Here is a 24,064-nt window from a genome sequence, read left to right as displayed (position 1 = left end):
GTGCTGAATGTTGGAAAACTGTAAATCAAATCTCAGTCTTATGTTTATATTTGATCACCATGTTTACATTTGATCACTGCTGCACTCTAAACTCTGTATGTACAGAGTGTGGCATTGAGTTTGCTGCAGAAAGCAAGTGAGTGCTTAAGATAGTAAGATTAGACCAAAACTGAACCTTTTGCAGTATGGTACATTTCCCAGCATCCACCACTTGATGTGGCAGAAGCATCATCATGCTGGGGATGATTATTTTTCTGGACAGCAGAAGATTGTCGGAGTCTTAATACAACTATTCCTTATTTGTGCACATTAATTTTGTTTTTGATTAAAATCCTTTCTCTAAAATGCCATCAGAATGCATTCAGTGTCCACCACATTGGATCAGTCATTTTACTGCACATGTTCAGAAAGATCCACACAGACAGCAGGAAACCATTTGAAAACAAACAGTGCAAAGAGCACTGTTGCTTTTGTCGCTGTATTTAGTGACTTTTCAGACTTTTTATTTCAAAAAAGGTCCTAGTGCTAAATCTTGCTACTTTTATTCTGCTACTGGAGACTTTGGCGACAACATATAAAAGCACCGAACTCTGCTCTCCCTAGCGAGTAGATTCGTAACCCCGCCTCCTGCTCTCCTCTCTCTTGTCTGCTCATGATTCATGCAGTTGGATGCAGCTCAATGTATTCAGAGAGTTTTGAGTCCGTGTTTTTTTCCTTTCTCGCGCTGCTCCTTGTCCCGTCTCTCAGTTTAACATGATTGTATCTGTTACTTTCAGACATCTGATTTGCGGTCGCAAGGAGAGAAACACAGCAGCACCAAATGGCAGCTACTTTGATGCATGTTTAAGTAAAAGATAGGAGACAGGTTGCTTAAAATAAATTAGAGATGCCACCGAAAAATCCATTCGTTACAGATACGGAGCTTTTTCAGCTAAAAACAGCAACAGATTGTAAGTTTATACAAGTTAATAATATAATGCAAGAAGCTTGAGAAAACAGTGTAAATGTTCTTCTTTACTTGTTGAAAAAATCTTGGCTTCTCAGAGGACCATGATTTCCAGTTACGGGTTAAAATTAACAAAATGTTTTCTTATTGAATAGACAGAATCAGACTGCAGAGCTTCTACATATCTTGAAATGTTGTTTCTGGCATCATTATATTCATAAAGAGTTTCATAAATCTCTTTAAACAGAGCACAGAGAGAAGTAGGGAGAGCAACAGATTTAAAGGTGAAACAGATTTACTGGGATATGCAACATGTAATAAAATATATCTCCAAGTTTATCACAAAGCTTACAAGAAAAAAAATGATATACTATATTTAAAATGCAGCATATCCAGATTTTTTTTTACGATGGATGGAATGAATTTGTACTTCTAGGGATGCATCCTTTATCAACTTTGGCATTGGAATTGGCTGTTATTCGGTATTTTTTTTATATACATTAATGTTTTTGGGCAACAGTAGTTAGGAACAACTAACAGTAGTTTCTTAAACACAAAACAGAACAGTATTGGTCTTTTATTTTTAATACTTTCGATTTTGTAGTCTTGAACATCGGTTGTGCTTTCTGTTTTTCATGGGACTTCAGCATACAGTCACCACTGTGTCATCATTCCTCACCATGGGCGGTTCTAGACAGGGGCCAAGGGGGGCCAGTGCCCCTGTAGATCATGTCCTGGCCCCTGTTATGGCCCCTGTACTGAAGACATAATACTTACAAGAAATTCTATTGATGATATGCTCTGGAACAGACATGGTTACTGATAGGTCATTTGGATCTATTTCACTATTTTTCTTTACAAGTTCTGTTTTACTAACTATTCAAAAACAGTAAGGTGATAGCTTCAGTGGTACTGAGATAGGATCCCAGTTTTTATCTGCTAAATGTTTTTTTCTTCACAACAAATAGAAAAAAAAAATGCTCTAATTTTTACAGATGAATTTAAGTTTTTCTTGAATTCTAATCTAAATTTGATAGAAAACGGTAGTTTTAACTTAAATTAAGTCAAAAATATGTAAAATTCCTAAATTAGAAATGCATATTGACCTCATAAGTGATAGAATTTTTATCGAACCTAACTGAAAATAAATTTCACTTCATGCAGCTCTCTTAATATATTTAAATCTCTTGCCCTGTTTTTTTTTTTATTTCATGCTTTTCTGGGCCCCCATGAAAACATGCTGGCCCCCTGGTACATTTGGTCTAGATCCGCCACTGTTCCTCACCTTCACTAGATGTGGATATACTTTAGTATATTCTGCTGTAAAATTAGTCTGATATTTTTGTTTTTTTACTCGAGGATTCAACCTCTGCTGTTTCACAGGATGCACAGCTTTGAGTGGTAACTAGGTGACTACTAGAGAGTAACCCAGAGAAACCTAGCAGACGGACCCAATCAGCTCTCTGATCAACCAGTCGCCTGGAATGCTGGTTGAACAGAGCATCGTTTTGGACAGATACGCTGCACAGGTTTCACCAGCAACCTCCTCCCCACACCCCGCGTTCTCTTGTTGTCTGCGCAGTCTCAGTAGTTCTAATCTGCACATGATGCACAAATTATTGTTTTGCCTGCATGGCCGCTCTCACTCACATTAAAAAACACCACTGCGCAGTCTAAAATCTGGGATAATTTATCTGACTCGCTGGCATCCGTGAACAACTACCGATATCAGGGAGACTCCTGGAACTTCCAGGAGACTTGGGATGTCTGCAACACAAAGTTACACTCTTGTGTATAATGGGTCTGTTTTATGTGTTGTCTTCTCAATTGAGAGGGCCCCATGCCTGTCTTTGCCTACAGCTCCAAATTTCCTAAATCCGCCCCTGATTGGGAGATTGATATAAATGTAAGGAAAGACGAAAACCTCCAGGCTGGGGTGTGGGGCTCCCTTCCAGCATGAAAAGCCTTGCAGTGGAAAGATTTTTTACTTTTTACTTAGAAGAGGAGTTTAACTTCGTTGAAATATGTAGACAGTAAATGCACTTTATATTCCCAACTGTTAGTTTGTAGAATCAAGTGGGTAGACTCTCTTACACACTGAGACACGTTAGGAAATGCGCTGCAGTGTTTTCGTGAGCTCATTCGCAGTTACCCATCACTTTGGACTCAAACAAAACCTAAACCACTTCATAGATCCTGCTGGAAATTTTGCCGCGGCCTTCTTTTTTTTTTATCAAAATGATGGTCGTCTTGGCCAATCAGCGCTCGCCTTTGGACCTGTCTCCTCCCCTTTTTGGCTCCTGGAGCTGCCTGGACTAATCAGCGCTCGCCTCGGCGTGTTCAGCCATTTTGTAAGAAAATCAAGCAAGTCTGCCGCCCTACCTTCGCTTCAGACCTGCAGTTTTTTTCTTGTGCAATGGACGGGTAAGTAAAAAGAAGCTTACTTAAATACTTAATTTTCTAAAAGAATCGTTTAAAAGTGAATGTATACAGCATGTTTAGCGTTTATGTGAGTGTTTTGACTTCTCTGGTTGCCGCTGTTTAACCATTGGAGCGGTAAAACTTTACCCCAAACACTTTTTTTTCCCTCTTCAAAACATGCAACAGTTAGCAGGAGGAAACGCTAACTAGCTGCTAGCTTTTGGTAGCGTCACTGCTATTCTTTACAAGTTGGTATTTTTAATTGTTATATATGCCTGTTATGTGCAAACACAACTCCAAAGAAAGATTTGTTTGATGAAACGCAAAATAGTTTTTTTATTGGCTTAATTTTCACCAACGGTTTGTTGTTTTCTCGCAGTCTCAGTGGCTAACTGTACCTTTGTAAGTTGATTTTTACGCGAGCTCGAGAGGTTAGCTTAAGCAACGTGTCCCATTTCCGCATTCATTTGTCCGCGGAGTTTCAGGGCCATGTTGAAGATGTCTGGCCTCAACATTTCACGTTGATTTAATCAAGTTATCTTATCCGAGAGTAATAAGAGTATTGTGTTGTTCAAACGTGTTCTGCTAGTTTAACCGATTTCAACAAAAGGGCTGAAAAGGTGTGAAGCGAAAAACAACTTAATCGACTCTGGTGTCATTGTTATCTGTTGTAAATTTTCCACTCCTGAAGTTTTTTTTTGTGCTTGTATCTTTTAGCCGTTTAGACGCCACTGAGTTGTACCCTCTGGGATCCGGCTACGTCCCTGAAATTGAGTAAGTATTTATTTATTTTGGGGGGGGGGGGCACTGAATGTCTCATTTTAACTTCCTCCGCCACATTTTAAATAACCGATCTTAAAAGGAGGAAGTCACAACTTTCACTTATACGGATAACTTTATTTTCCTAACAAAAATTTAATGATCTGTTGTCGTTTTTATCAGCTGCCAATGTTGAACTTTCCTTTTTTCTTTCACAGCAGTGTCCATGACATATCAGTTGGCACAAAGGTAGGCAACGTTTGACTTTTTTGTTTTTACTGCTTTGTATTGACTTTTGGCTGTTGATTAGGGCTAGACAGTTTAGCACTTATATAAAAGCTTTTATTGGCCGCACTCTCAGTCTTTTAAGACCTCTGATTGCCAGATCAGAAATGGAACAGTTTATTTATGCATCTCCAGGGTTAGATGATTAAATGTGTTAGATTCACGAGTATTTGGTCTCAATTTATTAAAAAACCCATCTTAAATTTTACTTTTAGCTTTACTTTGTGTTTTCCTTAATGGGTCTAAATTTCTGTTAACATTAAATGTGCATCAGTGAATCGCCCTGCAGTAGGAATTTGTTGGATTTCCCACGTAAATTAATCAAAATAATTGATTTGGTGATCATTCTAACAATTGATTAAGTGCGTACAAACTAATCGATGCTTTATCTTTTAAATATCTCTACCAATAGCATGTATTTATATGCACCACTGCACATTTTTATCCACATTTTTAAATAAAAGATTGTCTTCTAAACCCCAATTCGTATCTGGAACCTTATAGAAAACGGTGAATGAATACCTTTTGGTAATCCATGACGTTTGTGAAGATGTTTGTTGTAGCTTTTGAGAACTTGGCCCGAGTGGATCTTGTCTATTTATGTTGTATATCTCAGTTTGCATAAATACTTATTCTAACCAGATTGAAATTCTTAATTGGATGCATGGGGTAAATCTTTAGATTCATTTATACTTATTACATTGTAGATGAGTTGTGTGCATTTGTATGTTTGTTTATTTTTTGGTAACTTAATAAATAGGAAGAAAAACATGATGAACACTATGGTTTTAATCAAATGGGAACAAATCTAAGGAGAAAGGAATGTGTTGGTACTATTTGGCAAGGAGACAAATTAATTTTCTTGAAGAAAAACACATCAAGTTCTCATGCACACAGCCTCAGCTTTCTTTATAAGGGCTGTTGTAACAGTTGCCTGCATGTCATAGGTTTTCAGTTTGCTGACGAGACTGTATTGAAACATTATTATGTACATCTGAACTGTCAGCTTGTTTAACTCACTGTTCAACCCAGGACTGGGAATGCTGAATGTGCAATAATTTAGTTAAAAGCATTTTTCATAGGCGGGGCTCCTTGTTTTCCTGCCCTATGTTTGTTTTGCATTTGTTCCCGTAGAAATGACACTTCCTGTTATTTGCATGGTCTCACGGCCTTACTGGAATGTTGAGACGCCTGATTTAGGCCAAAAGATGTTTTTTTGTGTTTTTTGGGAGAGCATTACCAAAACATAGTGTCACTAAGCTGTTATAGGGAAGGGAATAGAAATCATTTTAGTGTTGCATTAATGTAGGTCATGCTTTGTGTGGGTTCAATAATGTACCCCCTATAAAAATACTTTCCTGGGCACTGATCCCTGGTAACGGTGGTGTGGGGGTGTCTAATTGATTGTAACTCAGAGTCATAACCATCCTCCCACAGCAGCGCTTAGACTCTTGACCAAAGGTCTTTACAGTGTTTAAACAAGATCTCTGCTACATGCGTCTATTACATGGACACACCCGACACTATTCATTTTAGTCAGACATCTTTGACAAAAGAATACTCAGATGCCGTTCCCTTTTTTAAAATCCTTACCAGTAGAAGATAGGAGTTTAAACTTTTTCTGTTTTCTGCTCATGACACCATGTGGTGATGATGATGATGCCGACTTATGGAGCCTTGCCTGGGTCGAATCTGTAATTATTCTGTCTGGGCACAACGTCTGGCATGCTGTGGTCACATTCCAATCTCCCCCTTTTTAGCCCCCCTGTTGAAGCCCTGTTCCCTCCCCCCTTCTTCTGAAGAAGGCTTTTTGTAGTAGAAACATGTTTCTACCTGTAGCCTTCTCCTCTTAGGCTTTTCCTGTGAGGTCTTTGTTCTGCGGCCTCTAACTAGAACCACATAATATGTTCACTTTAACCTTGTAATGCGGCTAAATATCTCCATATGATAAGTTTTTCCCAAATGCTGCTGCGGTAAAAAATGGACATCTGACCATAGCTGTTAACATAAAGATGTTTTGCTGTTTTGGGGTGTTAGCCAGCGATGTGTCAACTTTTCCTGAAGGTTACTATTACACTGCTAGTCCAGCCCAAACAAAATGAGTAAACAAGCTGAGACACATTTCACTGTCTTTAGATGAAAGGGCTTTGAAAATGCACTGAGGATCACGGCCTACTTTAACGCTAGTTTCTTTTTACACTTTAACATCTGGGCCACAATCTTTTAAGAAACCTCAAGCTGTTTCTAGAATGTCTGCTGAATTATTCACCCGAGTCGGATTGGGCTTCTCTCTATTATCTCCATTTATCTGTTGAAAGTTTAGCTTCTTTTATTTCCCTTCCCATCACACCTTTTTACAATCGTTTGCATTTTGTCTCTTGGTGGAACTTTTGACCCCAGTATTACAGCCCTAACCTTTTTTACATCTTAATATTTTGAGCTTCACCAAGACCTATTTAGAATTTAGTTGTTTTTGTTTGAAGGGTTAATTTGGTTTGAAAGGATCCTCTAGCCGAGGCTCGCTGATTCTCAGGATAGATTTTTTTGTTATACCTTCTGCGTTTGAAAGAATTCTTAAAGTATGGATATTGTGTAGTTTTTCTACATGATGAAACTGATTGCAGACACTGATTGTTGGATTTGTCCATTTAATGGATTATTAGATTAAAGTTTGTTCCATCCCATAAACATAACTTCTGCTCTGAAGGGATTCTTTCAGTGATGTCACAACCATCCTGTAGAGGGCATCTCTGTCTATTCTTAAGTCTTGCTGCTATTTGCAAAAGAAGTATTGCTGAAGTATAGGCATGTCAGAGCAAAAACTTAAATGGTCCCAGACCAAGTCTTGGATTATTTACACTGTTTGATGGGGATGAAACATGAATGACTATACGGTTCTGAACCTTCAATGAAGCAAAGTGGCAAAAAAGTCTGACAGCATGTTAGAGTCGCTCCTGTCTTTAAGTTATAGGTTTACATCTCTGGCCATTATAATTGTTACGTATAATCAGTTCTTTGCTTCTGTAGGGATGGCTAGTAACTGTCCCTTTTCAGAACTTCAGTCCAGCCCCTTCCCTCTCTCAAACTTGAATATTTTCATTGACTGCACCTTGATTATTTGGATGTGCAAGTTTGAGAAGAATGCTAGCAAACCTGTTTTTTGGTGGCTGCTGTTAAAGGCGCACTGGGCTCTTCAAATACTAGAGTCTCGTTGCGGCTCCATATGTGTGCAGTGCTCTGTAACAATGGCCCTAGTCTCAGCCTGAACAGGACAGCCATTGTAGAGCCCAGACTGCTGAGCCACTTCTTGTGACTTCTATACTTCATCATGGTGAGCTCCAAATACACTGAGCCATGGAAACAGGCCTGAAACAGCACTTTATATTTCCTAAGGAGAAGTTGAACAGGACACACAGCAAGCGGTTCCCATATTGCCCTGCTTGTCAGTGTTTCTGTTAACTTGTAGCTTGTAAAAATATAAAGTTGAAATAAAAAGTCACTTTATGGCATTTAAAAAAAAAATTGCTACAGTTTTCCTATTAGATTAAGGTGTGGACTTTAGTTTTTTCACTTTAATACGCTTTTATCAAAAGAAATAATTTGCAGTGCGTGTTTGGATTGTGATTTAGGTGAAAATTAGCCTTTGCTCCAGTGTCAAATGGTCTTTTGGGGGTTGTCCTATTTTAAGGCGAATCTGTACTCCATAACTCTAACCAATTCACACAATCAGCCCAACATGATGCTGCCGCTTGGTTTCAAGCTGATTTTTTTTTTTTTCACTGACTAAAATGTTCTCTCAGTTGAAGTGTCTGGCAAAGAATGTTTGTATTATCCTTGTTATACACATAGCATATTGCCAAACCTTAGTTCAGTTCTTAAAAAGGGTTAATTTACAAACTCTTTTGTAGAAGGATAGTGAGAAGGGATATAGACTCTTACACTCGACAAGTTTGGCAACAGAATTGTTTCTAGTGAGAAGGGTGGAGTTTCTTCTTCATTGTTTCTGGTAGATCTCTTGGTTATCACATTACTTCCTTGGTTTTCATTCAATTGCTGAGTAACGTGAGATCTGTGCTTCTCACCTGCTATAGCTTTCATCTGTTACCCAGTATAATAAGCTTTTATTTATATTTTTTCTCATGCAGAGGGGATCTGACGAACTCTTTTCTTCCTGCATATCCAACGGACCCTATATCATGAACTCAGGTAGGGAGGGGGTTGGAAAGGTTTAATCCTTTTTTTTTTTTTAAGTGCCTAGTGTCTGTCTTGTTTGTGTTGCCATGACGCTCAATCCATTATTCACAAAGAACCAGAGCCTTATGTTCCCTCCCTGATTGTATCAACCTCTGTTTTCTCCTGCAGCCAATGGCAACGACAGCAAAAAATTCAAAGGAGATGTCCGCAGTCCTGGTGTCCCATCACGTGTGGTCCACGTACGCAAACTGCCCAATGACATCAACGAGGCTGAGGTTATAAGCCTGGGACTGCCTTTTGGGAAGGTCACTAATCTGCTGATGTTGAAAGGGAAAAATCAGGTAAGGAAAAGTACATGCAGGTCTTTCTACCAAACCTGTAAGGTTTGCAGTACTGGTCTAATAAAAGGTTTACCCCAAAGCTAGACATAAGGGGTCCACTTGCTATAATGACCTGAAAGTCTAATTCCTATTGCTTTGGTTTTAGATGTGCTGCTTGTTTTAAAAATTCAAATGGGATGATTTTTTAACCCTTTGTGTTTTTGTTTTTTCTTGGTAAAACGTAATAATTTGTAGCAAATAAAATGTGCCATCAAAGAGCGTTAACTGTGGGGCACTAATGTCTTTTCTCTGGTGCTCCCCCTGCAGGCCTTTCTGGAGCTTAACAGTGAAGAGTGTGCACAGACGATGGTGAGCTACTATTCTTCTGTCACTCCTGTCATCAGAAACCAACCCATTTACATGCAGTACTCGACTCATAAGGAGCTCAAGACAGACAACTCTCCTAACCAAGTGGTAAGTAAGGGTGACCGTTAAACCATGCAATCATGTTGGCTTTGGGGGTTTTCTTCATTTAAAGTAAAAATGTCAATTTAAAGGGTCAAATTGCACATGTTGCCTGCAGACAATAGGATCCAGATTTCTGTTGAAACTTCTTTCTAATTAATGTTATTCATTCCTTCCCTCCTAGTCCATTTGCTACTGACCCCACCCCAATGTCCTCGTGTATTCACCCCTTCCTTCCTTTTTTCATCAATCTATCCCTTGTCCATCCCTATTCCTTTTTTCTCTTGTCCCCTTACTGGTTCCTTGTATTTTTGTTCCCCCCGTTATCGTTCCATCCTTATGTCAAACTAATCTGTGTCCTTACTGCCATAGAACTAAGGGATATAGAATATTGCTTGTCACTTTAGGGAAAAAATTAAATGTGTCTGTAAAGCCTCAAATTATCCTGATGAAGTCACTAAATTTACAAGTGTTGTTTAGAGTAAGTTAGACCAACAGCTGGGGGCGGAGCTTTGGCCCCTCCACTCAGTCCAGGAACAGGAGATGGGCAGAATAATGTTATCTGATTTGGAAACTCTGTAATAAGGGAAATACCACCTTAATAAAACCTCTAAAATAACCAATAAGGCTGAAGCTTGTTGATGTACCCCAGGGCCATTTTCATACCAGGTTTTAGCACCCATCCCTATTGCTGTTCTTATACCTTCCCTGTTACATTTTCCTATTATCTGTTCCATTTTCTTCATATCTTATTTAAATCTTGACCTCTATAGACCCATCTGCCATAATGCTGAGTAGTGAGTTTGATTTGTGTTTTGATGTGTAGGAACCTTTTTATTAACCCCCTTCCAATTAGCTTTTTCTTGCAACCTGACAAGTTCAAGCCCCCCCACCCATTTCAACGACTAAACTGAGATAATATCTATTTCTTTCAGCGTGCCCAGGCAGCTCTGCAGGCAGTCAACGCCCTGCATGGAGGTGGAATGGCGAGTATGGCCATCCCTACAGATGCAAGCAGTATGGCAGGAGGCGTAGCCCAAAGCCCTGTTCTCAGAGTCATTGTGGAAAACCTTTTCTACCCCGTCACCCTGGACGTCCTGCATCAGGTAGTACCACTGTGGCCATATTTAAAGATATATTTATCTTTATTAAAGATATGTATGATCTTAGATTATTGGAACACAATTTTGAATAGTGATCTTGGGTCCAACATATTTTTGCGTTTATTATTTCCCCCATCGTATTAGAAAGTGTTTTTGTAACTAAAGCTCATGTGTGTAAAATTGGCTGGCTGCATTTTATCAATGCCAGGGATAAACAGAAGCCTGCTTTTGATTATGCTAACTTGTGCACAGGAAGACTACCACCTACTGAGCTACTAAAAATAAACTAAAATATTTAGTTTATGACTTTTCTTTTTTCTCCCCCTATGGTAAAAGAATGGGGATGTTGACTGAAGTAAATTATTAATCTTTAAAGCAAATTGTTTGTCTTTTAGTACTTTTTTACTGGTAAAATGTTTATGTTTTGAAAGAAATCTTAAACTCCCCTTTTTGATTTCAGATTTTTTCAAAGTTTGGAACTGTGCTCAAGATCATCACTTTTACCAAGAACAACCAGTTCCAGGCATTGATCCAGTATGCTGATGCCATGACAGCTCAGCATGCTAAACTGGTAAGACTGGTTTCACTTGATGTTTTCTCCACTGGTTCACATATCTTTAGATATTTGTTTAAATTTGCTTTGATAAAACAGGTCTTAATCTATCTAATGGCTTTGCAGAACATTTTCTAAGTTGTTAGACCAAATATTTCAGCAAACCTCTAATAACTGATTTTTGTTTTTAGTCTCTAGATGGCCAGAACATCTACAATGCTTGCTGTACCCTGAGAATCAGCTTCTCGAAGCTGACAAGCCTCAATGTCAAGTACAACAATGACAAAAGCAGGGACTACACCCGCCCTGACCTTCCTACAGCAGATTCACACCCCTCACTCGACCACCAGACAATGGCAGCTGCAGCCTTTTGTAAGATATATATATATGTATTTTGTTATCATTAGTCTTTACTTCTGAAATGTGTACCGGGGGAAAGATTTTGGTTGTTATATTTTCTGTCACTTGTTTCTTGTTATGATGACCATGGTTTCTAGGTGATGAAATCCTCAAATTCAGTGTCACAGAAAATGTAGATATTATAAATGAGTTTTCTAAGTTCTCGAAAAATTTGCTTTTAACCATAATTTAACCAACGACGCCTCTAAAGATTTGCTTAGCTTCTAAAAGATCTTGGATAGGCTACAAAACCATGAGGAAAACTGGTGACCAGACAGGTGTCCTCCAGGCAGTGGATGAAACAATAGGTCATCACTATAAGGCAAAACTGAACAACTTTTTTTTTTAAGAGTGGAAAGACTTGACTCTACATATTCTTTATCCAGAACTCCTCCAGTGAGTCTGAGCATAAATTGGTTCTGGGTTTTACCCATATAAAATGTCTAACGGATGGTTAGGTTTTACTTGTCAAGCCGGGCATACGCTGCACAACATTTCGATCGTTGCATGCAGGTACAGCTCAAACTGTGCCACGAAGCTTCAGGGTTTAAAAGTTAAAAGCTCACAATGTTTGTTCTTACTTCGTATGGCCCGACGCTCTGATGCGATCTTACTCACACTGAATGTCCAAAACCACTCGGCGCCGAGAGATGTCACTGGTAAGACAAAGAACGCCCTTGATTGCACATGTACAGTTTCTGGTAAATCGGATCGTAGACGATTGTAGCTCTGCTCCAGCAGCAGAATTTGGCCACAAACACCTTACGACGGCCAACTGAATTTCAAACATGTTTGATTTTCTCCCGACCTTACAATTCCTGATTGGGAGGTGGTCCTGAGAGGCTAATCGGCCCTTGTTAAAGACAGATTAGACTTAAATGCCTACAAATGTCGCTTGGGTCTGGTTGCGAACCAGTTTTGCAATATGCTTCTGCCCTGTCGGTCTGGAATTTCTAGGGACGCACAGCAGTTTCCCGCCAAAGCGCAAAAGGGAGCCTCTTCGAGAACTCACGAGAATTTCAGCGCCGCGTCTGCAAGATGTCACGGAGATTGGTCTAGAGTTGCTAGACATCGAAGGGGGTTTATTTATACAATTTGTCTGAGTGATCTTACAAGTGGTTGTGCTTACAAACCGCTTTAAATAACCTTCCGTAGAGTTGTTAGTAGTTCCTCGTTTTTTTTTTAATGGCGCGTCCTGACACCAAATAGAGAAGGACAACCACTCAGACAGCTGTAAAGACATACCAAGGACCAATCACAGCTGCTTTTTGTCTTCGCTGGCTTGCGACCATCAGAAGTGGTTGTGCACAGAGACAGATTTGACAGTTGCAGAGGCTATGCTTCAGGAGCATAAAATACCCTCTGTATACAACACTACTCAGGATGCACGATCGAAAAAATTCTCACACGACTGGAAAATTGACCTGGAGTCAATTTCAAAAATTGACAGTGTATGCCCGGCTTTAGAGCTTAGTTTAATTAATAGAGGCATATGGTCAGTAGGGGTGTAAATAATAATCGTTTTGTATCCATCCAACAACCGACGATCCGATCAGATTTGATCTTCTATTTTTAGATTCTCTTCTAAATTATTCATTTGTTAGAATCAAGTTTTATTGGTGACTTTTTTATTTTCTTTGTTTCATCAGCTGCACCGGGTATAATCTCTGCTTCTCCCTTTGGTGGAGCTCATGGCTTCCCCCCAACGTTTGCTTTCCAGCAGGCTGGTCAGTATAACATGCATTCATTTGCTACATAACTTTTACAAGTTAAGTGCACCAATCATTGTTTTGTAGTGTTTCCTATATCAGGGTGTTTTGCTTCTGGACAAGAACTGGAGTCTAAAAAATACTACAGTGAATTATATTTAAAGCAAATGTAAAAATGCATCAGGCTTTTAATAAAACTGTCATTACAGTTTTATAACCACCTAATTTTTGTTTAATCTTTGATTAGCAATTAGTGGTTAACATCACTGCCATTAGCAGGAAGGTTTAGTCCTGAAAATATTGAATTCAACTTGAGAAACTTTGCTCCCAACCCATACTTCAGTCCCAGTATGCTGCCTCTCCTGTAAAACATAGCTATAGTCAGTTTCTCACATTTGAGTAACTTGTATCAATAAAAGCACTATAGACTTAATTAAATGTGGTGCTACAGTCAATAAGAGAAATGTTTTAGTAGTTTTATCAAGCCAGTAGTAGACTATGTTGTTGAGCCTACCTTTCCTAAGCTGGGATTTCAGAAAGGGTGTCATTAGCCTTTCAGTTATGCTCCAAATCAGTTCTTTAAAACATTCCTGTGGTGGAATACAGAACTTCCTTTGGCAGTAAGATATAGCAGGAACTAAACGATCTGTTAGCCACTTAAACCTAACTGTCTGTTGTAACAGCTTGGACGGCGCCGACATGGTTGAACTGGTGTGGTGCATTGACAAATCAGTTTTCATATTCAGTCACAGCCCGTTTGCCTGGTGCATCTCTGAATATGTTTTAGTATACTTTATAATCAGTCCCATTCTTGGCTTTATTCTCACAAGAAATACAATTTTAATACATTTCTGTTTTCTTTTCCACAGGTCTGTCAGTTCCTGGCATTCCCAGTGCCTTGGCATCCCTGGGTATGGGTCATACCGGCATGGCAGCCGCTGCAGCGGCCGCAGCTAGCCGGCTTGGCCTGTCAGGGCTCGGTGCCACTGGGGGGCACAACGTGCTGTTGGTCAGCAATCTGAACCCTGAGGTCAGTACTTCACTAAAGTTGAATAAAAAATTAAAAAGCTTTTTGAGTAAGAGATGTTTTGTGAATTTCAGTTTATTTACTCAGAAAAATATTCAGTATGGGTAATTTTTCCTCATGTTAGTAAAAGGATAAACTGTTGTTTGATAAAGGCAAGCATCAAGTCAAAAGCTCCTTTCTTTCAGGACCTCTTTGTGTTTGACCAAACCTGCTGCATTTCTGACCTGCCACTTTGCTCACTGAATTTTAAGTTTGTTTAAAAACTAACTTCTTTTTAAAAAGAAAGTAAAAAGCACTTAACATTTCATATCTTCATTTTTATCCATTAGTTTAAATCATTCTTAAGTTGTTGGAGAGACAATATTACTTTTTAAGTGTTTACTGTAATGTGCAGTTTAATGATGTAACTATAATCATCGCACTGATTAAAGACATAAATTTAAGGGTGGGCACCTGGAAAATAAGCTGATTTCGTTTATTTAAACCATTAAATCATTTTTTTTTTTTAAAGTTAGTGTAATTTAAAAGTATATATTGTCTCTGCCTTTTTCTGTATTTCATTGTTAATCTTTTTTTCTCTTCTTTTTCTTCTAGTGTTCCCATAGTGAAAGTGCATTTTAATTTAGCCAGCTCTACTGTCTGAAGCACTACATTTCTTTGTGTATACTGACTTGTTTTTTATTTTTTATTTCACCTTTTCTCTCTTTATTTCTGTCCCCTTCTCCATCTTTTTGTTTTTAAATCCCCCCCCCCCCCCCCCCCCCCCCCCCCCTCACCTCATATCTTGCCAACTGACTGCACTCCCCATGATCAATTGTCCCCCTCGGTCCTCCTCCTCCCTCCCTTCTGGCACTCCCCCCATTACTACTCCTCCCTCAACCCAAACCCCCTTTTCCCCTCCATACGTTGTTCCCTAATTTTGATGTGACCCTTAAATTAAAAATCCAAACTTGGCACCACTTTGGTCACCCTGATTTTGCCACAACCCCCCCCCCCCCCCCCCATCATTTCTTCTCTTCATCCCATCATCTTTCAACTCCAACTTTGTCCTCCATCATTCTCATGCCTCTACTTCCTCCATGGTACTGTGGCCTTCCTGTGGACCTCGCCGCCTGTGGCCTGCGGACATGTCCCGACTCCACTCCACTGTCCTCCGCTCCGCCTCTTTTCCCCTGTCCCCTCTCCCCTTTTGCCCCCCCACCCCGCTGCTCCCTCCCCCTGCTGTCTCTAAAGACCGTTACGCCACACTGCCTCTTTATTCTTTTCGGTACGTTATCATCCTTTCATCTCCTTTTTTTATTACTACTGTTACGTGGCGAGGTGGGCATGTCTTGTTTCATGTTGTTGGCTTTGTTCATTTATTTATTTGTTTTACTACTGATTGTTCATCAGACTACAGAGCTCTTAAGGCTGGGGGTGTCTGTTTTGGGTGTTTGAATGGTTTGGTTGTTGTGGGATTGAGGAAAAGTAAGGTGGGACGCCACATGAAGCTGCAGCATTTCATTTAGGTTTGATTAAATGACCTTTGGCAAAAAACATTTTTTATTATCTTAAAGATCAGAGTCCTTTTAATTAATCTGTTGCTTTGCTTTTATTTATTTGAAATGAAAATTTTTTCCATCTGAGAGTAAAGGTCAAAACACAACTGATTCTTAACCAGCGATGTAGCTTTGCAAAAATATTTTATTTACTTTTCCGGGCTTCTTTAATGCATTAAAAAAATGAAATGCTGCTGCTTTTTGAATTGAGTTGCCATTTCCTTTGTTTATGCCACTCTAGTGTCTTTATTTATTTTTTAAATCAGTTTAGGTATGTGCATGTGTAGTTTATTTCTGCATGTTTCTGCTTAGGCCCTTAGTCGGCCATTTAATCAACTTTCCTCGTCTGCCATGATCCAGTTGATCAAAACTACTCATCTTGCAACTCTTGCTGATTTGTCCTCGAATCATTGCCTCTTCTTTTTAAAGATAATCTAGTGGTACTTTGTGTATGGAGGACTTGACTAGGTTTAGTTGGCAAAATTAAGCAGATCATTAATAGAATAGTGCAAATATAACCTCAGATTGTTCATTTAGCTGTACTAAGATTACTGATTAGATAAGGCGTTTTTGTTGCTGTGATTGGTTGTGTGGCTCCAGTATGCTGTGTTGTACTTTCTTACTTCGCTCGTGTTGTGACAAACTCTGCTCTTTCCATAGGCGTGTATGGTGATGTCATGAGAGTGAAGATCCTGTTCAATAAAAAGGAGAACGCTCTAGTCCAGATGTCTGATGGCACACAGGCTCAGCTAGGTAAAAGATGTGTATCTCTACCATCCCTGTTCTCAATCTTGCTAACATTTTCCTCATAGTTTGATTTTTATATATTTGTTTTGGGGATACTTCATTTCTTTCCTGATTTTTATATATTTGTTTTGGGGATACTTCATTTCTTTCCTGATTTTTATATATTTGTTTTGGGGATACTTCATTTCTTTCCTGAATAAAAATTGTGAAAATACTTCATTTTGGCTTAAAGCTTTTCGAATTAAAAGTTGAACCTAATTAATCTGGTTTTTAAAATTATATAAACAAAATCATTTAATTTCATTGAAAGTCCATACGCTTTGCCTTGATCTGTTCTTTCAGTCTCTTACATTTTACAGTCGAGCTTAAAGAGAGGGAGACTGTATTTTTTTATGTCAGCAGAGCTCCACAAAAAGCAGCCAACATGTTTATTTAATTTTGTTGTCCAAAGTCACTACTTTAAAAGGCAAGAAAATCACTTTCTTTGCCTGCAAATAAAAAGCTGAAGTGACATGCATTGTAGCAGCTTCATTTTTACCAAGTTATATTAAAACAAAGGGTAAAGCTGCTAAGCTTTGTTCCTGAGCGCAATGCTCTGTATTATTAACATGCATAGTTTTACATCCACATTTTAGAACATAAAGAAAAATCTACAGGAAGGAACAAATGATTATTGAGGCACTCATGAATTGTCCAAATGGACTAAGATGTTTATCTCCATCCCCTTCTCAGCCATGAGCCACCTGAATGGCCAGCGTCTTCATGGCAGGGCTATGCGCGTGACGTTGTCGAAGCATACGACAGTCCAGCTGCCCAGAGAAGGCCATGAGGACCAGGGTCTTACCAAGGATTACAGCAACTCCCCACTTCATCGCTTCAAGAAGCCTGGCTCCAAAAACTACTCTAACATCTTCCCTCCATCTGCAACACTCCACCTCTCCAACATACCGTGAGTCAGACCTCAGGCCAGCACTTATTTGCCTTTTATTATATATTCAACCCTAAAGGGCTATACAGTACACTAAACTGGGTCAGTTTTATCCTTTATTTCCAAATTCAATTTTACATTGTGTTTTCAGACCTTCGGTGATGGAGGATGATCTCAAAAGACTCTTTGCAAGCTCAGGAGCCACAGTCAAAGCCTTCAAGTTCTTTCAGTAAGTTCATTTTTATCCTGAATTATTTTAAGAGGTTAAAAACGTCTCTTGTAATCGTTTGACCTAATTAAGGTATAACCTCTTTGTTCACAGCTGCACACTTTTCGGAAGAATTAATATTTTTATTTTTTGATTAACAGAAAGGACCGCAAGATGGCCCTGATCCAGATGGGCTCTGTGGAGGAGGCGATCGAGTGCCTCATCGAGTTCCACAACCATGACCTAGGAGAGAACCATCACCTTCGAGTGTCCTTCTCAAAGTCCACCATCTGAGTGTCCTTCCTCGCACCCTGCCAACTGAACGCTACTGTTCTTGTTGCCTTCAGTGAAAATGGCCTTCATAACATATTTATACTGTTGGTAACTTTTTTTTTTTCATGAGGATGTTGCCCATTTATTTTCCCTTCGGATTTAGTTTAGATTTCAGATCAGATCCATACAATGTCGTTTCTTGTCCTAAATACACTAACAGAGCCAAGCTTTTGGTTTTGTTTTATATTTTCATATTTGATGTCCAACCCTAGTAGATGGATTGTGCCAACTTCATGCACAATTTGGTTGTTTTCAAAATGGGCAGGTTGGCTTCATTTCTTATTTGCTAACATTGATTAGAAAATCTTAGCAGTTCTCAGGTAAACCATCTAATTTGAGCATTTAGATTTTTAAATATATATATATATATATATATATATATATATATCTATATATATATATATATATCTATATCATAGTTTATAATAAACATTCAGCAGCAAAACCTAATCATTCCTTCTGTTTAGACAAAATGTTAGCATTTTGAAATGGGCAACATTCTGTAACCAAAACATGTATTGGAAGCAAAGTAGAGGCAGCTGAACAACTTTGAACACAAAGATGCCCTCTAGCATAAAACGATCTATCTAGATTATTCCCGACCCACTTTAGCATTCCTTTGCTCGTGTAGCTTTGTGAAATTGTGCCGTTTTAAAAACCTTAACCCTGTTTGGCCAGTGAGAAACGGTTTAAGATGAAGAATTTCTAAGTTTTGAAACTCAGATCATCCCCCATCTTTCTTTATGTTGTCTGTCCTCCCATTTCCTTCAGGGGATCCAGACCACTATCAGAAGGTTATCTGTATGGACCCTTTTTCTTTCTCCTTTTTTTTTTTTTTTTTTGTATTTTTGTGCCTTACTTTACCCCAGCCAGGATACACTGGCTTAATCGTTTGGTATATACGTTTTCCATACCTTCTTTTGGTATTTACCAGCATTAAGAAGGGGGAAGTGGCTCATTTAATCATCTTTCTTCTTTAAAATCCATCTGTTTATCTTTAAGCATATAGCCCCATTATATGTATTTAGAATCTATGAATGTAAATCAGTTAGATGCTAAATCTTTGTTTTAGGTGATGTAGCTCTGTTTAAGTGTGTTGTTGCTGATGTAGAGCTGAATCCAGCCCTTCAGTTTTACAGTCCCGTTACCTTTTTATTGGGTTTGGGGCCTCATTTAACCAGGTTATGTTCATATATATGTGTAAAACTATATTCATTTATCTTTTTTTAGTAGTAGATCTACATGTATTTTGCCTATATTTAACTGACTTGTGCTTCTAAGTAGCTGAGTTTGATGGCTAGTGGAGTGCCTTGTCCCTTTGACCTTTTATTCCAATGCTGAAACAGGCCTGGTCAGTGGACTTTGTTTACCTCTCTTTTAAATCTTATCAATCCTGTCTGCACAGATGCCTTTACAAAAAAACAAAAACATTCAGGTAAATCCCAACTGAGAGGGCAGCTTGGAGGCATTCACAAGTTTATGAATTAAAGTCTTAAGCTGCATTTCATTAAAAAAAGTTAGTTTTTTAAAGGTTTGAAAAGCCTCATTACCCCTCTGTCCAGCTTAGCCACAGTCAGCTTGTGCACTTTTCCTTTAAGTCAAAACAGACACCATCACACTGAAGTCTTAAAAACAATCTCACATTCCTGCAGGCCTCAAGCACCAGTTTCCACAATCCTGACCACTGTAGTCTTGGACCAGTAATGGATGACTTCTGTTTCTATTCATGTGAAAGTTTCTTATGCATGACTCAAAGCTTCATGTAGCTGCAGACGGTTTTTGCTGTTAAGGACCAAAGTGTAATTTACCCCCGGCTATTTTCTAGTGTTCAAATGTTGATTATTTTTTTTTTAAGACACATTCCTGCTGTTCTGCAAAACCACAAGGATTGAATTCAGAAGTCGTTAAGGTGACGGTTTATACTGTTTGTTTTCACTTTACAAAGAGCCTACTTTGGCAGAGATGGCTTTAGAATAAAAGCTTCGTTGAACAGTCTTTAGCTGTGATAACAGTTTAGAAGATTATATGCCTTTTTTGTTAAAAGCTTTTATTTTTCTTTTTATAAGGGGCGGGTTGGGGTTAAATGTATGATGTGGGGTTCATGATTGTATATATTCATGTTTTTGTACCACAAAAGAATTTGGATTATATTCACTTTAAGTTCAAAACATGTATATTTTGATAAACCGCAAAGACATATGAAGCTCCTCAGAGCTGGAAAAATAAAAAAAACTTTTGTAACACAAAGACATTAAACTATCTGAACACGGAGGTGTGTCTGTATGTGCCCCACCCGCTCCCCCCTTTTGTTTTTTTTTGTTTTTGCCATTCTTGCATCTTCTGCTGCCTTTAATAAATCTTTAGTTTGTTCTTTCTTTCATCTGGCCTCATTTGGTTTCTGTCTCTTTTGCTTTTCTGTGATGCTGCCAATCTGCTGGTTAACAATTCTGTAACATTTCCTATATTCCACATCCTGTTTACTACTGGTGGGTTGTACCTGACGTCCTTCACTGCATTTCCAACTTCATCTACATACCATCTGACTTCAAACTTGACTTCGCATCTGGAATCGGCTTCATCCTTTGGCGGGCGACAGAACCTTTAGCTGAATGTTTGTGTTCTTTTATTGAATATTTTACATTTGCACTGCATTTTGCTTTGATCTTTTCAGTTTTACAACATAGAGGAAATGTTCCTGCAGGATCCAAGTCACCATATCTCATAAACTGGATTATTTTCTTCAAAATATATCTGACATTCATATCAAAATTTCTTTGGGATTAAAACAATACAGGTGACAAAAACCACATTGGTTGTATATTCTCTACCAGTAGGTGGAGCTCTTGGTTTATATAATTGGTCTAACCGCTAAAGGTTACAACCTGCCATGTATTTTAGTACTTGATGTGAATATCTGAGGACTTTACTTAGTATTTAGCATTTTTGAGCTGAGGGTAATCTAACAAATTATTGAATTCATCTTGATGTGTAATGATGCTAGGTATTAAAATACCAGCCCCATTCTATTGTAAGCCATTATGCAAATGTTTTCTAGTGAGTGGAATTTGTATAGAATACAGGTCAGGATAAGTATGTTGAGGATTTGGGAAAATAATTTTATCACAAATGTTCAGTAATAAAAATATCTGGTACTTCAACCTCAGCTTAATCATTTACTGTTAAGAGAAATATTTCAATACAAAAAACAATGTTGCCGTAGAAATCAATGACAAAATTTTATGACATGCATGATGCTGATTTTATTGATAGCATCATTCTTTGAGGGGTTGTCGTGTTTCAGCATTAAGCTCATTTTCTATTACCGTAGATATTTATGTTGTAGAGGTCAGAGTTCACCGTTTAAAAAAACAAAAAAAAAAAACATGTTGCCATCTTGTCTCTCAACCAACAAGATTTAACTTGTGGGGTAGAAATCCTAGACCTAAATCCAATATTCTACTACTGAAAATTAGAACCACGATGCTTAGAGCTGTGGAATTCAGTCTCTCAGGCTGAACTACCTTCTCATTATATGACATAGAATCCTTTCTGAGACAGCGGTTCAACAGTAATTGAGTGCTTTTCAAGTTCTACAGTAAATATATCGATTTAAAAAGGCCCTTTTTACATTTTCTCTCAGTTCTGTTAATTGATAAATGTATTGGTTTGATGGTTGATGATGCATGTATTTTTGCTTAGAAACAAATGCATTGGCATCAGTAAACATGTTAAAAAGATTTGGTTTAACACTATAATTGAACAGACTTGGTAGCACCTTTGGTCTGAATCAGGGTTTTACACTCTATCTGTTTCACAATGCTTTGAAACTTTATTTTCTACAAACGGCATAAATTAATATATCTCACAAACGGTGCTTCTTACGAGATGAAAAATCCTGGCATCAGATTCTGCCATGTTGCAAAGCTTTGCAACATTGCTGCATCTCAGCCCAGGTTCAGACATTTGGTCTGAAGTCCAGATAACGGTGGACTGTGTACTAAAATGTTTTTTTTTCTTTCATCCTGCTCTGTTACTTCAGCATCTTGTTAACTTTGAGAATTTCTCACCCAAAATGCGATGCAGAAAGAAGTTCATGCTAAATCTTCTTTGGAATATATTGAAATGCAAATGAGCTGAAGGGTTAGATGACATAACTATAACAAACCAAAACAATTGCTGAAAGATTATGGTTTGTTATTTATAATCCTGGGCATAAGAAAAAGGTTAGGATGAGATTCTTGATGTGATAACCTTGTGCAGAAATTGAATAAGTCCGCTAATATCTACTGTCAAATTCTTTTTCCTAGAAAAGGATAGTATAGCTAAAGTCTACAGTGTTGCATCATCAAATGTTCTATATTCAGAAAATCTGAATGTATTCAACCAGAAATATCCAAAATGTTACAAACTATTCCCCTAGTAAGTGAGAAAAACATACAGTAGCAGCAACAAATAAGGGGAGGAATAAAATCAACACAACTGGTGGAATATGCTATTTACTGCAGCACTTCTCTGGTATCTAATTATAAAGACTAGAGAAACTAACTCAAAGTCTTGGAAAAGCTCTGCTTTCTTTTGGGAGCGAATATTGGCGTTTTCCATCACGATACTTGGATCACAATGAGATATCACAATATGGCAACATCACTATATATCCATATATTTTTACCAGCTATCAAAAGTAAATGTATATATAAAAAAGCCATTGGTGCATATGTTTAACAGAAGATCTTGATCATTTAGTTATTTTGATATTATTAAGGTTTCTAGTCCGTCCATGTCTCCCACTGTGACTGCCTCAACTACAGATATGGCGAAGCACAACAAAAAGGCTCCACAGTTTTATGTGCCAGAGTGGGGGTGCAGAGGTAGCCCATTTTCCACTCATATGTTTAGGTAAAAATGTTTTCTTTAAAAAAAAAAAATTATACTATGAACTGAAAGATCGATATTATGTCAGGCAGTGAAAAATCACAATATATCGCCAAAAACATTTTTTCCCACACCCATACATTCTTTTAACCGTGCTATGTCTTTATCAAAACCTCTATTAAAACCAAACCAACGATTATTTATTATTCCTAACGTTGTCACCTGTTTCACCTTTGCTTTCAGAATTCAAACCTTTGATAGGTCCCCAGAATTTCTGAGCCCACGGCTGATTGATCACATTTGAGATTGTAATTCAACCACATCTGGAGGCAATTATTTACATTAGTGAGCAGTCTCTAATCAGGGACTGCTAAGGCCACACAAATGTGAACCTTCTGGGTTTACAAAAAGAGGTGGGGTGGGGATGTTAAAGCGGTTCAAGTTCTGAATAAACTGTGATGTGATCTGTTACTGCTAATGCCAGACAAGTCAACAAGACCATATCGAATGTTGTCAGTTGCACTTTTAAATAAAGAAAAGACTGTTTCAATTCTGTTTTCTGCTTAAAATACATTTCGAATTCATCTCTGCCTCTGTGTCCTTGTTTCAAGTCACACTGCAGGGCAATTACACACTTAACCAGCTGTAAGGTATAAGATTAAACACTCCTCAAAGTAGACTGGAATCCAGATTTAAGCTGACTAAATACGCTGCCTTATCCGAATCAGCCCAGTATTGTTTAGTCAGCTTACATGAGATTTGGACTCGGTTTCATGGTGACACAGATGCAGGAAAACTCTGAAACTGAGGTGAGAGATGCCTTTAGTATATAGTGGCTCCATTTAAAAAAACCACCAGGAGACAACCTGTTTATATATGCACGCCTCAGACAGATGTTGAATAATTCATACACAGAGGCGGACAACATGAGGCTGTATTTGGGTTATGGGGGGTGGGGTGCATGGGCTCTTTCACTGCCGGAATGTGCAAATCCCAAATTACAGGCATTACTTTGCAGGAAGAGCAAAAGTAGGCCACTTTGCATAAAGGATCTAAGAGAGATAGAAAATGAAATGGGAAAGATGGAGCTGCAGAAAGGTTCAGTTTAAGATGGCCTACATGATTTTGGAATGGTGGAGATACATATTCTGCCTTCTTTTTTATATATGTATACATATAATATGGTAGAATTCACTTCAAACTGAGTTAAATTAACATTTTTACAACTTATTTTGTCCTTGAAAATGCAGATGAAAT

At 38.3% G+C, this 24,064-nt stretch overlaps 1 protein-coding gene across 2 annotated transcripts; it reads left to right on the top strand.

Annotated features, from left to right (window-relative positions):
- Positions 1-3,268: 3,268 nt before the first annotated feature.
- Positions 3,269-18,207, top strand: ptbp1a (polypyrimidine tract binding protein 1a). 2 transcript variants are annotated; one of them, XM_038292331.1, is made up of 16 exons: positions 3,269-3,370; positions 4,085-4,141; positions 4,345-4,375; positions 8,557-8,617; positions 8,774-8,946; positions 9,253-9,399; positions 10,326-10,496; positions 10,954-11,064; positions 11,238-11,418; positions 13,095-13,172; positions 14,024-14,184; positions 15,415-15,448; positions 16,380-16,472; positions 17,199-17,415; positions 17,546-17,623; positions 17,764-18,207. In XM_038292331.1, the coding sequence occupies exons 1-16, from the start codon at positions 3,363-3,365 to the stop codon at positions 17,894-17,896; spliced, it is 1,734 nt and encodes a 577-aa protein (XP_038148259.1). In that variant the 5' UTR covers positions 3,269-3,362; the 3' UTR covers positions 17,897-18,207. The 2 variants fall into 2 exon arrangements, with proteins under 2 accessions (XP_038148259.1, XP_038148261.1); XM_038292333.1 differs by lacking the exon at positions 3,269-3,370 and adding an exon at positions 3,856-3,987.
- Positions 18,208-24,064: the final 5,857 nt, after the last annotated feature.

This window comes from Cyprinodon tularosa, unplaced genomic scaffold (assembly GCF_016077235.1).
Source record: "Cyprinodon tularosa strain WSP-4 unplaced genomic scaffold, ASM1607723v1 ctg310, whole genome shotgun sequence".
NCBI lineage: Eukaryota > Metazoa > Chordata > Actinopteri > Cyprinodontiformes > Cyprinodontidae > Cyprinodon > Cyprinodon tularosa.
The sequence above is the reverse complement of the archived record's forward strand: the minus strand, read 5'-3'. Positions and strand labels throughout refer to the sequence as shown.

Bases quoted from the DNA above. Each gene is read 5' to 3' on its own strand.
- ptbp1a (XM_038292331.1), top strand. The intron at 11,065-11,237 runs GTAAGACTGGTT...TTTTGTTTTTAG, and splicing joins CAGCTCAGCATGCTAAACTG to TCTCTAGATGGCCAGAACAT. The intron at 13,173-14,023 runs GTCAGTATAACA...TCTTTTCCACAG, and splicing joins GTTTGCTTTCCAGCAGGCTG to GTCTGTCAGTTCCTGGCATT.